At 45.3% G+C, this 14770-nt stretch overlaps 1 protein-coding gene across 1 annotated transcript; it reads left to right on the top strand.

Moving 5' to 3' along the window:
• The first annotated feature begins 381 nt into the window (after nt 1-381).
• Nucleotides 382-5927, top strand: LOC307209041 (natural cytotoxicity triggering receptor 3-like). Its single transcript, XM_079964132.1, has 4 exons — nt 382-728; nt 2677-2799; nt 3322-3365; nt 5807-5927. The coding sequence occupies exons 1-4, from the start codon at nt 401-403 to the stop codon at nt 5918-5920; spliced, it is 609 nt and encodes a 202-aa protein (XP_079820258.1). The 5' UTR covers nt 382-400; the 3' UTR covers nt 5921-5927.
• Nucleotides 5928-14770: the final 8843 nt, after the last annotated feature.

The following is a 14770-nucleotide window of genomic DNA, read 5'->3' as shown; positions in this document are numbered from 1 at the left end:
CTGTCTAGCTGTTTCTGCAGGTGCAGAATCTGATGGACCATGTTGGACCAGCAGCATTAACCAAATATGGTTTCCAAGAACTGAGCGGGATGAACCTCCAGAACACAGAGGAGGAGGAGGAGTTGAATTGAATTTCTCCCTCATTCCTGCTGTGGTCTAATGCAACTGGAATTATAGCCACATGAGTTTTATTTCCTCCTCTTGACCATGTTGGAAATAAGTTGTGTGTGAACACAGGTGCCTCATTCAGGGATCATTAAGACTGTACAGTTAAGCTACGCTGGAAGGTTAGGCTGGGCGAACTGGTCAAGACCATGAACAACTGGGACTCCTGCCTTTCCATCTCTCTCACCCCCATCCCATGTCCACTCTCCTAGCTTCCCAGGCTCAAGAACCCCTCATGGTCTCCCAGCCCAGCTCAGCAGAAGGCACGGAAGGCGGTTCCGTCACCTTGCACTGTTCCTACAACTCCACCTCAGAGCCCAAGGTTGGGAGCTTCCGGTGGGTGAAGGAGCCAGGGGTGGAGGTCAGAAAGACCACCCGGGAATTCATGGGAAGGGTGAGTCCGACCTCGGAGCAGGCCTTCCTCTTGGAGAGAAAAGCCAACATAGAGATACGGGATCTGAGACATTACGACTCGGGGGTGTATCGATGCGTGGTGAAGATCCCTGGATTCCAGGAGACTTCGGGGAACGGGACTGAGCTTCGCGTGCTTAAAGCTGCAAAAGGTAAAGAGGTTGGGTTTTGTGGAAGGAATGTACAGTGGTACCTCAGGTTACAGACGCTTCAGGTTACAGACTCTGCTAGCCCAGAAATAGTACCTCGGGTTAAGAACTTTACCTCAGGATGAGAACAAAAACCGCACGACGGCAGCGGGAGGCCCCATTAGCTAAAGTGGTACCTCAGGTTAAGAACAGTTTCAGGTTAAGAACGGACCTCCAGAACGAATTAAGTTCTTAACCCGAGGTACCACTGTAGTTGGTCAGAAGGAAGGAAGGAACTGGGATGGGTTCATTGGGAAACCAGTGGGCTAGACTCAGATGTTGCTGGTTTTATCATAGGAAGTTGCCTTCTACTGAGATTGTCCATCTAGCTCATTATCAGTTTACAGTGGTACCTCGGTTTACATACGCTTCAGGTTACAGACTCCGCTAACCCAGAAATAGTGCTTCAGGTTAAGAACTTTGCTTCAGGATAAGAACAGAAATCGGGCTCCGGGAGCGCGGCAGCAGCAAGAGGCCCTACTAGCTAAAGTGGTGCTTCAGGTTAAGAACAGTTTCAGGTTAAGAACGGACCTCCGGAACGAATTAAGTACTTAACCTGAGGTACCACTGTACTGTAATCTACAGTGACAGGCCTTCCCTCTCACTTGAAGCTGCTTGTGTAGAAAGTGCTGGGGTGTAGTATTTCTGGATTTTCTGTGTGGACAGTAAGTTGGGGGTGAAGAATTGATATATTTGAGGAATGGGTGAGGGAGCTGGGCATGTTTAGCCTGTGTAAGAGGAGACTAGGAGGAGATATGAGAGCCATCTCCAAATATGGTGCATGCTCTAGTTATCTCTCGCTTGGACTACTGCAATGCGCTCTATGTGGTGCTACCTTTGAAGGTGACCCGGAAACTGCAATTAATCCAGAATGCGGCAGCTAGACTGGTGACTGGGAGTGGCCACTGAGACCATATAACACTGGTCTTGAAAGACCTACATTGACTCCCAGTATGTTTCTGAGCACAATTCAAAGTGTTGGTGCTGACCTTCAAAGCCCTAAACGGCCTCGGTCCAGTATACCTGAAGGAGCATCTCCACCCCCATCGTTCTGCCCAGACATTGAGGTCCAGCGCCGAGGGCCTTCTGGCGGTTCCCTCACTGCGAGAAGCCAAGTTACAGGGAAGGAGGCAGAGGCTTCTCGGTAATGGCACCCGCCCTGTGGAACGCCCTCCCACCAGATGTCAAAGAGAAAGACAACTACCAGACTTTTAGAAGACATCTGAAGGCAGCCCTCAGTGTCTGGGATGAACGATGGGGGTGGAGACGCTCCTTCAGGTATACTGGACCGATGCCGTTTAGGGCTTTAAAGTTCAGCAACAACACTTTGAATTGTGTTCGGAAATGTACTGGGTGCCAATGCAGATCTCTCAGAACCGGTGTTATGTGGTCCCGGTGGCCGCTCCCAGTCACCAGTCTGGTGGCTGCATTCTGGGTTAGTTGTAGTTTCTAAGGACCGGCTGCTGCTTTTAGGTTCTCCCCTAGACTGGATGGACAGCAGTGATGTCGCTGAATGTTCCCAAACATTCTAACTGCTAAGGGGAAAGACCATTCCCAGGGCGTGATAACATGTGCTACCTGAGAAATAGTTGGTTGTTCTGTCTGAGAAGGAAAAACCCCATGCAAGGCCAAAGGACAAAACTGTGTTTTCTTGTTGGCAGCAATGAGGCAAGAGATTCTCTGTGCTAGTTTATAAAAAGGCATGGAGGAAAATCTAAAGTTAAAAAGAAAGAAAGGAAAGAAACCGCAACAACAATCCAGCAGGCTCTGTTGAATTTAATTTGAAAGTTTCTCACAATGTCTTCCTGTATTGCGGCACTGTGTACATAGGTGGGTGAGTGTGTCGTAAAATATTTTGTTACCTTGATTCTGAAGTTTGATGATGTAATACCTCATTTATTCTCTCTCCTAGGAGATCCTAAGAAACCTGTTGAAAATAGCACACATTCCATAGTGCTTTGGGCAGGCCTCACCTCAGCTCTGGCGGTTTTTGTAGTTTTCCCTCTGATAGTGCTCTACTGTAGGAACAGACAAGGTGAGCAGGGTGACTAGAGCTTGTCTCTAAACCAGAGATGGGCATTTCACCGACCTGGGGGTTGAAGGCAGGGTGGATAAAAATTTAAATCGATTTTTTTTTATTTAAATCAGATTTTTTTTATTCAAAATGGATTTTTAAAATAAAATGCTTTTGGAGGAAAAATCTTTCTAAAAATAGTTTTCTATTTAAGTTACATTGTAGTCCAAAGACTATTCATCAGGAAATAAGGATTTGTTTTAAGTTTTTCATGTGTGCTAAAACTCTAAGTTTTTTTTTAATAAAAAAAACCATTTAACCACATCAAGTTAACAAACATGGATACATATGCTATAGTGTTATTGTTTTAGTTAAATAAATTGTTATTAAGGAAATGATATTATGTTGACGTCCAAAACACCTGGAGGGCACCAGCTAGCAAAGAGATGGGAACCAAAGATAGGCCTCCTATGGGTTATATTTAGAGGAAAATTTCTTCGGATTGCATCTCGCTCGCTACATTTTACTAAACTGAATTTGCAGGTCGCCGCCAAGCAAGAGGATCCGGGACGAAACGCCTGAGTCAGGTAAGCCCTGAGCTTAAAAACAGAGTCAGGCTTTCAAGGGTAGCGCTCAGAAACCTGGCTCCAAGCTGGATATGGTTGGGAGGCGATGCAGAAGGGCTGCAGTTCAGTCGCAGATATTCTGCTGCATGGCAAAGGCCTCAGGTCTGATACCCGATATCTGCAGCATAGCTGTCAACCTTCCCTTTTTTTTTGCGGGAAATTCCCTTATTCCAGCGCCGTTTCCCGCTGCTTCCCGCTGCTATCTCAGATTGTTAGATATCCCGTAGACTGTCCCCGGGACAGGTGAGGCTGCTGATCCCTTATTTTCAAGGCTGCTGATCCCTTATTTTCAAATCTGAAAGTTGACAGCTATGATCTGCAGACTGGCTTCTGCTTGAAACACTGTTAGCTAGCATAGATAATGCTAGATGGACAAGTTTGGAAACTGGGAGGAGGTTGGAGAGGTGAGGCAGAACTGATGTAGTCTCTAGCCCAGAGGTTTTCAACCTTTTTGAGTCTACGGCTCCCTTGAGCAACTACAGTGGTACCTCGGGTTACAGACACTTCAGGTTACAGACTCCGCTAACCCAGAAATAGTACCTCGGGTTAAGAACTTTACCTCAGGATGAGAACAGAAATCGTGCGCCAGCGGTGTGGCGGTAGTGGGAGGCCCCATTAGCTAAAGTGGTACCTCAGGTTAAGAACAGTTTTGGGTTAAGAACAAACCTCCGGAACGAATTAAGTACTTAACCCGAGGTACCACTGTAAGGGACGTGGGTGGCGCTGTGGGTTAAACCACAGAGCCTAGGACTTGCCGATCAGAAGGTTCAAATCCCCGCGACGGGGTGAGCTCCCGTTGCTCAGTCCCTGCTCCTGCTGACCTAGCAGTTCAAAAGCACGTCAAAGTGCAAGTAGATAAATAGGTACTGTTCTGGCGGGAAGGTAAATGGCGTTTCCGTGTGCTGCTCTGGTTTGCCAGAAGCGGCTTAGTCATGCTGGCCACATGACCCAGAAGCTGTACGCCGGCTCCCTCAGTCAATAAAGCGAGATGAGTGCCGCAACCCCAGAGTCGGTCACGACTGGACCTAAATGGTCAGGGGTGCCTTTAGGAAGAAGAAGAAGAGTTTGGATTTGATATCCCGCCTTTCACTCCCTTTTAAGGAGTCTCAAAGCGGCTAACATTCTCCTTTCCCTTCCTCCCCCACAACAAACACTCTGTGAGGTGAGTGGGGCTGAGAGACTTCAGAGAAGTGTGACTGGCCCAAGGTCACTCAGCAACTGCAGGTGGAGGAGCGGAGACGCGAACCCGGTTCCCCAGATTAGGAGTCTACCGCTCTTAACCACTACACCACACTGGCTCGCTTTACTTTTACCTTACCACTGTATATCCATTTTTTTTGCAAGCGGTCTCCCCCGCTTGCATTTTTGTACGCCACTTCCCCTAAGTGTAGTGCATTTTTGTACGTCACTTCCCCTAAGGCACTTGGCTTAAGACACACTTCGCCCAGATGTGCTCATTGTTCAACATATAGAATCATAGAGTTGGAAGGGACCCCATAGGATCATCTAGTCCAACCCAAATATGCAGCTGTCTCATATGGGGTTCAGGCCTGCAACCTTGGCCTAACCAACAGTACCTAACCAACAGCTATTTTGGGGCTGGAGACCTGCAAAATTCAGAGAAAAGCAAATTTAGAAGGACAGCTATCTTTTGGTTTTGCATATTGTTTTAGGAAGTGGGAATTAGGTATGTTGGCAATGAAAGGAGAACCAAATTTCTCTGCCACCCCTAGACGGGTGCATTATTACTCCCACATCCCTGGAAAAAACAATACAGTGGTACCTCGGGTTAAATACGCTTCAGGTTACATACGCTTCAGGTTACAGACTCTGCTATCCCAGAAATAGTGCTTCAGGTTAAGAACCTTGCTTCAGGATGAGAACAGAAATTGTTCTTCGGCGGCGCGGCAACAGCAGGAGGCCCCATTAGCTAAAGTGGTGCTTCAGGTTAAGAACAGTTTCAGGTTAAGTACAGACCTCCAGAACGAATTAAGTACTTAACCTGAGGTACCACTGTACAGTGAAACCTCAGCTGCCAAATTCCTCCCTTTGGAACGTTTTGGCTCCCGAATGCCAAAAACCCAGAAGTAGCTGCTCTGGTTTTCGAACAGTTTTCAGAAGCTGAACGGCTTCCAGGGAGATTTTTCTTCTTTTTTCTCCATTGATTTTGCCATCCGCCCTTTGATCCTCGGTTGTCAAACGTTTCAGAAGTCGAATCCTGGAACGGATTACGTTTGACAACCAAAGTTTGACTGTAATTGCAGTGATTGTAGTATGGCTGATCTGAAGGAGCGGTAACTAGCTAGAGGCCTAATGGCTGATGTTGTGGCTGTACCAGTGTTCAGGAAACACCTGGGCAAGCTCACAAATGATGACACTGATTCCTCGACCTCTTTCCATAGGATAAGAAGGCAGAGTCATCGGCAGATCTGAATTATTCAGAGCTCGTCGTGAAGAAGGCGGGGAAATCCAAGTGTCAAAGCGAAAAGGTCACATATGCTTCCATACGTGTATAGTCTTTTTTTTTTTTTAAAAAAAAAAACATTTTTATTGCATTTTTGAAAGTTACAGAGGAAAGAAAAAAAGAGAAAAAGAATAAAAGAAAAAATACAAAAAAGGGGGGATTTAAAAGATATGTGTACAGTGGTACCTTGGGTTACAAACACTTCGGGTTACAAACACTTTGGGTTAGAAACTTTGCTAACCCGGAAGTAGTACCTCGGGTTGCGAACTTTGCCCCAGGATGAGAATGGAAATCGTGTGGCAGCAGCAGGAGGCCCCATTAGCGAAAGCACGCCTCAGGTTAAGAACGGTTTCAGGCTAAGAACGGACCTCTGGAATGAATAAAGTTTGTAATCCAAGGTACCACCGTATAGTCTTGGAGTAAGTGCCGTCATCCTCTAACCTACAGTAATTCCTCAACTTCCTGCCCCCTCCACGGACCGCTTGAGAATGGTTAATTCTCTTGGTGGACCACCTAATGATTTGTCTGTCTCTTGTAGCAATTGTAATGTGTTGGGCTAGATTTGCATCCCACAGAATTCAAAGCGTAATGCAGGAAAATGCAAGAAATAAAAGAAGTAATAACCCCCCCCCCCATTAAGAATCAATATGAATATTTAACACGGGCATGCTGTAGACCACCTGAATGAAACTTGTTTGCCACAGTTTCGGAATCCCCGCTCAATGTATATTCCTGCTAGCAGGATTTTGATTTGTGGCAGCTTGAAAGCCAGGAGAGGAATAAGGATGGGAAAACTGCCATTTCCCCCCACTTGGGGGACTTAAAGCAAAAACAAATGGGAAGGATGTAGAAATGTTTAGCACAACTTCAAGAAAGGTTTACCTTGGAATGAACTGTTTAAAAATGTAATGTTTAAATACTGTTTTTCCAGATTTTGCTTCAGTGCTGTAAATTATTGGCTAAGAATAACAAGTCATATTCAACCATAGTTTTGGTAATAATGATGATGATAATGCATATTTTTCTGTATCAGCAAAAATAACCAATTGAGATGTATAGAATTCAAGAACCAATAATATAAAATCATTCACCTCCTGCCTTATACAGATATCTATATACAAATGCTTATTAAAGCTTTTATTTTGCTTGCTACTCCTTTGACATTCTGGATTGGTATTCCAATTCATATTATGTTCTCCTGGATTCTATACAGTTGTACCTCGGAAGTCAAACAGAATCCGTTCCGGAAGTCCATTCGACTTCCAAAAAGTTCAGAAACCAAAATGCGGCTTCTGATTGGCTGCAGGAGCGTCCTGTAACCAACCGGAAGCCATGGAAGCCGCTCCGGACGTTTGGCCTCTGAAAATCGTTCAGAAACTGGAACACTCACTTTCGGGTTTGCGGTGTTCGGGAGCCAATTTGTTTGGGAGCCAAGGCGTTTAAGAGCCAAGGTAGGACTGTATTTGCCTTTGTTCCAGAAACATGCACTTTTCCATAACTATTCCAGTCATATAGTTGTATATTCTTTCTCCCCCGTATTTAAAATATTTTAATGCCGGTCTAGCCCTACCAAAGTGAAGTGGCCCCCTCAGGCAGCTGATTCTTTGTGTCATGAAAAGGCAGCAGAATGTTAGCTATTTAATGTCTCATTATTCTGGCCCGCCCCATCCTTCCCCCCCCCCTGCTGCCACAGAGAGAGAGAGATGTGCTTGTGAAATATATTTCCTCGGGTATCAAAATTATTTCGGACTTGGCTACTTGATGGAGCTCGGCTTGGATAGGCAGTGGCATTGTCTTCCCCACCTCAGGCATCAAAATTCTTGTTGTTGTTTAGTCGTTTAGTCGTGTCCAGCTCTTCGTGACCCCCGGACCAGAGCACGCCAGGCATTCCTGTCTTCCACTGCCTCCCGCAGTTTGGTCCAACTCATGCTGGTAGCTTCAAGAACACTGTCCAACCATCTCGTCCTCTGTTGTCCCCTTCTCCTTGTGCCCTCCATCTTTCCCAACATCAGGGTCTTTTCCAGGGAGTCTTCTCTTCTCATGAGGTGGCCAAAGTGCTGGAGCCTCAGCTTCAGGATCTGTCCTTTCAGTGATCACTCAGGGCTGATTTCCTTTAGAATGGATAGGTTTGATCTTCTTGCAGTCCATGGGACTCTCAAGAGTCTCCTCCAGCACCATCATTCAAAAGCATCAATTCTTCGGCGATCAGCCTTCTTTATGGTCCAGCTCTCACTTCCATACATCAAAATTATTTGAGCAAAAAATTGCTTTTTTAGACAGTTGGAGACCAAGGAGAGAGACTTATGAGGGAAGAGGGAGGAGGAGGGGGAAAGGGTGAGTAAAAAAAGAAGATGGAAAAACTTCATTCAGAGGCAATAGAGGGTGCTATTCTCCACTTTTCATGAGCAATTCTACCCCTCTCCCTTTGAAAGATGGTGGCACAGATATGGCAGCAATTCTAACATTTTACCCGCAGGTGTCAGCATCTCCTGGCTGTCACAAAGCTACAGTGTTTTTGAGGTTGTACAAGATGTTAGAGATGTTGTTGCCCTATGGGTGGGAGGTCGGATAAACTTCTCTTGTTCACTGATCTTGCAGGGTTTTGTAATAATAATAATAACAAATTTTTATTTATACCCCGCCCTTCCCTGTTCAAAAACCGGGCTCAGGGCGGATAACAACAAATTTAAAACACTTTAAAACACTTAATTATAAAAGCAGCATAAAATACAGTATAAAAACACGAAAAACAATAAAATCCAAAATCCAAAAATCAATTAGATAATCCCCAGGGCTAGCTGGCTGAATTGGTCCCACTTGGGCCAGCAAGGAGGCCAGGGGAGAATTAGCTGTGGGGTCTCAGAGCAGGTGATCATCATAAAAGTGGAGGGGGAGGGAAGAGAAGGGAAATAAAAGATCAGGCTCAATTCAAATTAAAGGCCAGGCGGAATAGCTGTGTCTTACAGGCCTGACGGAAGGAGGTTAAATCCTGAAGGGCCCTAGTCTCATGGGACTGAGCATTCCACCAGGTTGGAGCCATCACTGAAAAGGCCCTGGCCCTGGTGGAGGGTAGTCTGACTTCCTTAGGGCTCGGGACCTCTAAACTATGGTTATTCATGGACCTCAAAAGCCTGCAAAAGCAGATGGACCGGTGGTAACACTGGGGCAAACTAAATTGCAGAACCATAGAGTTGAAAGGGATCCCCAAGGGGCATCTAGAACAACCCTCTGCAATGCAGGAACCTCAGCTAAACCATCCATGACAGATGGGCCTCCAACCTCTGTTGCTGCCAGAAAGTTTTTCTGAATGTTTAGTCGGAATCCCCTTTCCTGCATCTTGAAGCCATGGGTTCGAGTCCTAACCTCCAGAGCAGGAGGCAATAAGCATGCTCCCTCCTCCATAGGACAGCCCTTAAGATATTTGAAGATGGCTGTCAGATCTCCTCTCATTCTCCTCTTTTCCAGGTTAAACACACCCATCTCCTTCAACTGTTCCTCATAAGGCTCAGTTTCCAGACCCTCGATCATCTTGGTTGCCCTCCTCTGCACATGTTCCAGCTTAACATCCTTCTTTAATTGTGGTGCCCAGAATTGGACGCAGTATTCCAGGTGTGGTCTGCCCAAGGCAAAATAGAGTGGGACTATTACTTTCCTAGGGACGCGGGTGGCGCTGTGGGTTAAACCACAGAGCCTCTTGGGCTTGCCGATCAGAAGGTCAGCAGTTCGAATCCCCGTGACAGGGTGAGCTCCCATTGCTCGGTCCCTGCTCCTGCCAACCTAGCAGTTCGAAAGCATGTCAAAGTGCAAGTAGATAAATAGGTACCGCTCCGGCGGGAAGGTAAACGGTGTTTCCGTGCACTGTTCTGGTTCGCCAGAAGCGGTTTAGTCATGCTGGCCACAGCTGTACGGCGGCTCCCTCGGCCAATAAAGTGAGATGAGCGCCGCAACCCCAGAGTTGGCCATGACTGGACCTAATAGTCAGGGGTCCCTTTACCTTTACCTTTACCTTTACCTATTACTTCCCTTGATCTGGACACTATACTTCTCTTGATGCAGCCTAGAATAGCATTAGCTTTTTTTGCTGCTGCATCACACTGTTGATGCCTGTTAAGCCTGTAGTCCACCAAGACCCCTAGATCCTTTTCACATGTACGGCTAGTAAGCCAGGTGTCCCCCATCCTATATTTGTGTATCGTGTGTGGGAATGTTTAGGGATGCGGGGAAAGATATATTGTCTAAGATATCCTATTCCAACTTGTCTTTACAAGTTCGGCAAAATCAGCAGAGTTAACATTCCCCTTTTTAAACACACGCACAGCAGATAGCTTGCTCAGACTCGTTAGAGTCTCTGTAAATATTTCCTGGTATTTTCCCCGTTTAATCCCTCCTAAAATAAGACGCCACACAGTCTTCTGTAAAGTATAAAACTTTTACTCACAAGTAATCATCTGTTCACACAAAGGTTCCCAGAAGGCAGACTTAAAAGGTTAGAACATAGTTTAAATGCGGTGACTATCTCCTTATGTAAGAAAGCCCCCCTTTTCTTCTCTTGGCCTGGAGCCAAGGGTTCATCTTAGTAGTGCTGTTGTTAAGATTGCATCGATAGAGATAAGATAAAAGATGGTCACCAGCCTGTGCTTCTGGTTCTTTCTACTTCAGGAGAGGCCATGCCCATCTCAAGTTATACATAGGAAGTTTCGTCTCAGTCCTGGAAAGCAGGAAGTTCCTAGAATCATAGAATTATAGAATCATAGAGTTGGAAGAGACCACAAGGGCCATCGAGTCCAACCCCCTGCCAAGCAAGAAACACCATCAGAGCACTCCTGACATATGGTTGTCAAGCCTCTGCTTAAAGACCTCCAAAGAAGGAGACTCCACCACACTCCTTGGCAGCAAATTCCACTGTCGAACAGCTCTTACTGTCAGGAAGTTCTTCCTAATGTTTAGGTGGAATCTTCTTTCTTGTAGTTTGGAGCCATTGCTCCGTGTCCGCTTCTCTGGAGCAGCAGAAAACAACCTTTCTCCCTCCTCTATGTGACATCCTTTTATATATTTGAACATGGCTATCCTATCACCCCTTAACCTCCTCTTCTCCAGGCTAAACATGTCCAGCTCCCTTAGCCGTTCCTCATAAGGCATTGTTTCCAGCCTTTGACCATTTTGGTTGCCCTCCTCTGGACACGTTCCAGTTTGTCAGTGTCCTTCTTGAACTGTGGTGCCCAGAACTGGACACAGTACTCCAGGTGAGGTCTGACCAGAGCAGAATACAGTGGCACTATTACTTCCCTTGATCTAGATGCTATACTCCTATTGATGCAGCCCAGAATTGCATTGGCTTTTTTAGCTGCCGCGTCACACTGTTGGCTCATGTCAAGTTTGTGGTCAACCAAGACTCCTAGATCCTTTTCACATGTACTGCTCTCAAGCCAGGTGTCACCCATCTTGTATTTGTGCCTCTCATTTTTTTTTTTGCCCAAGTGCAATACTGCTGCTGGAGGACTGAGACAACCTTCATGTCTACTCTAGCAATGTTGTGTTTGACTGCACCTGATTCTTACATCCCACATGGGGTTCTTCCTGCCTAAGTGCAGAGCCATGTTGAACTTTGTTTTGTTAGCTTTGGCCCAGTTCTCCAATCTGTTAAGGTCATTTGGAATTCGGATTCTGTCTTCTAAGGAATTAGCTACCCCTCCCAGTTTGGTGCCATCTGCGAATGAGTGTGTTGTTCAGTGGGGAGGTTATTGATGCGTCTTGTCAACTCCCTCTTAAACTAATTTATGAGTGTGTCTGTGTGGCAGATTCAAAGCAGTTTAAATGTCATCATGAGAACTTCTGTCCTGTGAGGGTGGCTAAGGACCTTTAACAGAGAACGACCAGAGTCATCAGCAAACTGCAAATCCCAGAATGCCTCGGGGCAACCATGGCGGTGGAAGGAAAAGAATTGGACCCACTGATTCCATAATAAAGCTCCACCTGGAAGAATCCTGTGTCCCACACAATTCACACTTTCAGAACTTCCTAAGCCTTAGTGACTCATCCCCAGACAGTGGGTCTTCTTTCAGATCACATCAGGATGATTGGATAATGCCTACTTTGATTCACCAGGTGTTATCCCAGAATGCCCTGAGTCAGAGGCTTCAGTTGGGGCAGAAAACTGTACTCAAAGAAACCACTCCAGTAACAATAATAAAAATGAAAAACTCTACTGCTCTGGAGGACCAAGACGGTGGTGGATGCCTGGATTAACCTGAGGAAAGGGCCATGGATCTTAACAACCACAAGCAAGCAACCAAACCTGGATTTAGAAAGTGCTGCATATGAAAAAAATGATTTCTCCCCACAACACACACAAATGGATTTACAAAGTACCCCACTGGGATTATAAGGACATGGCAAGGAGGCATTTTGGCACTGAATTCAGCGCAGACCATTTCCATTTTACTCCGTTGTGGTTTACTGGTGAATTTGACACACACACACACACACACACACACACACACACACACACACCCTTGTAAAGGGAGCCACTTGGCCTCTAGTTTTTAATTTTCAGGGCTTCCTTCCTTCTGTAAACTGAACCTCACAAGACTATGTCCTTGTTTCTTTTAAAGTTATTGATTATATCCTGCCTGAGACACCAAAGAGGAAGGAAAAGCAGTGCCTTTTTTAAACATTATTCTAAGCCTTTAGAGGAAGGAAGCCAGGGCATAAAAGATGTGGTTTTGATAATTCATTGTCATGGTGGATTTGCTTTACAGGGGCCCCAGACTCCATCATTTGTCGCTGTTGTGCTTAATTTAAGGATCCTCCTCTCTGTCATTGGCTGTTTGTGTGGCGTTGAGAAAATTATGCTGGTGTCCTTTCAATCAAGGGGGCCGCCAACTATCCACGACTTATAGCAGAAATGAAACTATAGTCAAGTGACACTTCAGAGGCTATGTAGCAAATGTATTCCATAAGCTTTCGTGGATTGCGAAGAATGATTTATTTGATGGACTTTAGCCCCCAAAATCTTACACCAGAATAAATTTGTTAGTCTTGAATGTGCTCATGCCGTTCCTTTTGTTGCTTTGCTCGGATTTCAATACAGTCTGCTTCACAGGGTCGCTGTGAGGATAAAAGACCACGAAACAAATAAAAATGCAGAATTCATTCCCTTTCAGGGAAATTAATTGCAAAAATATTGGCCAGGAGGAAATTAGTGCTAAAACGCTGGTGGATTTTCACGAGGATTAAAGTAAAATAAAAATAAAAATGCTGCAGAAATGTGGAGAACTGAAAGTATGATTGAATGAAGACAAACTGAGGGAATGAAAATGGACAGATTCGTCCATCCCTAGTGGTAGAGCCTATGAAGATTCCGGGTTCAGTTCACAGCATCTTCAAGTAGGGATGGGAGACATCCTGTCGTAAATCTACCGTATTTTTCGCTCTATAAGACGCACCAGACCACAAGACGCACCTAGTTTTTGGAGGAGGAAAACAAGAAAAAAAATATACAGTGGTGCCTCGCAAGACGAAATTAATCTGTTCCGCGAGTCTCTTCGTCTTGCGGTTTTTTCGTCTTGCGAAGCACGGCTATTAGCGGCTTAGCGGCTTAGCGCTATTAGCGGTTTAGCGGCTTAGGAAAAGGGGGAAAAAAGGGAAAACACTCGCAAGAACTCGCAAGACGTTTCGTCTTGCGAAGCAAACCCATAGGGAAATTTGTCTTGCGAAGCACCTCAAAAGACGGAAAACTCTTTCGTCTAGCGAGTTTTTCGTCTTGCGAGGCATTCGTCTTGTGGGGCACCACTGTATTCTGAATCTCAGAAGCCAGAACAGCAAGAGTGATCGCTGCGCAGTGAAAGTAGCAATCCCTCTTGCTGTTCTGGCTTCTGGGATAGCTGTGCAGCCTGCATTCGCTCCATAAGACGCACACACATTTCCCATACTTTTTAGGAGGGAAAAAGTGAGTCTTATAGAGCAAAAATTATGGTAAGTGTTTTAAAGTGTTTTAAATTTGTTGTTAGCCGCCCTGAGCCCAGTTTTTTAACTGGGAAGGGCAGGGTATAAATAAAATTATTATTATTATTATTATTATTATTATTATTATTATTATCATCCCTGGCCTTTGCCTAGCTGGTGCCCTCCAGATGTTTTTGACTACAACTCCCATCAGCCCCAGGGACCTGTAGTCTAAAACATCTGGAGGGTGCTAGGTTGGCTGTAACAAGTAACAGCATTCGCAGTGGCAACTTTACAGGACTTGATGGGTCGTCGGTCTTGCCCAGAGTGGAAATTCTCGTGCTGTTGCCATTGCATGCTATCAACCTCCCACTTCTTTTTCATGCTCAAACTGTGCAAAACCAGCAACATGTCCCCCCCCCCCCGACTTTTCTGGTATAGCGCTCAGGATTATGGACGTTGCACACCATTTGCTCTCTCTCTTTCCCACACGCGTGATAATTGACAGCCCAAGAGTCCCCTCCCCTCTGCTGTGATGCAATGTGGTCTCAGAGTCTCTTATTGTGGCCTTGCATGCTGCAGAACAATCAGAGATCAGATCAAGATAAAGCTGTCCCATCGAAGAGTGTTCGGGTGCGATTTCTAATTCTTACAAAATGCCGCCTGCCTCTCCTGAACCAATTAAGACTCTTGCTTTGGTGGAATATAAAGTGGAGACAACAGGTGCAAAGAATAAAGGAAAAAAAAAATTAATATACATTTTTATTAGTTTTTTTTAAAAAACATATCATTTCCAACTGTCCTTTAACATAACTTCTTATCTTATACAATATTTTAGACTTCTGTCAACAACCTCTGAAGATTTTCCATTCTTTATCACTTGTTCTGCATTTCTTAATTTCTCTGTAACTTTTAATTATCATTAACTAATAATTCTCTTCATAGTCTTCCTTGCAAT

Source organism: Podarcis cretensis, assembly GCF_951804945.1.
Source record: "Podarcis cretensis genome assembly, chromosome: 2".
NCBI lineage: Eukaryota > Metazoa > Chordata > Lepidosauria > Squamata > Lacertidae > Podarcis > Podarcis cretensis.
This window is presented reverse-complemented; position numbering and strand designations above follow the sequence as displayed.

What these genes read in the sequence shown, in the direction of transcription:
- LOC307209041 (XM_079964132.1), top strand. Translation starts at nt 401, where the DNA reads ATGGTCTCCCAGCCCAGCTCAGCAGAAGGCACGGAAGGCGGTTCCGTC. An exon ending in CTACTGTAGGAACAGACAAG is followed by an intron (nt 2,800 to 3,321) that starts GTGAGCAGGGTG and finishes CTGAATTTGCAG; the next exon opens with GTCGCCGCCAAGCAAGAGGA. An exon ending in GGACGAAACGCCTGAGTCAG is followed by an intron (nt 3,366 to 5,806) that starts GTAAGCCCTGAG and finishes CTCTTTCCATAG; the next exon opens with GATAAGAAGGCAGAGTCATC.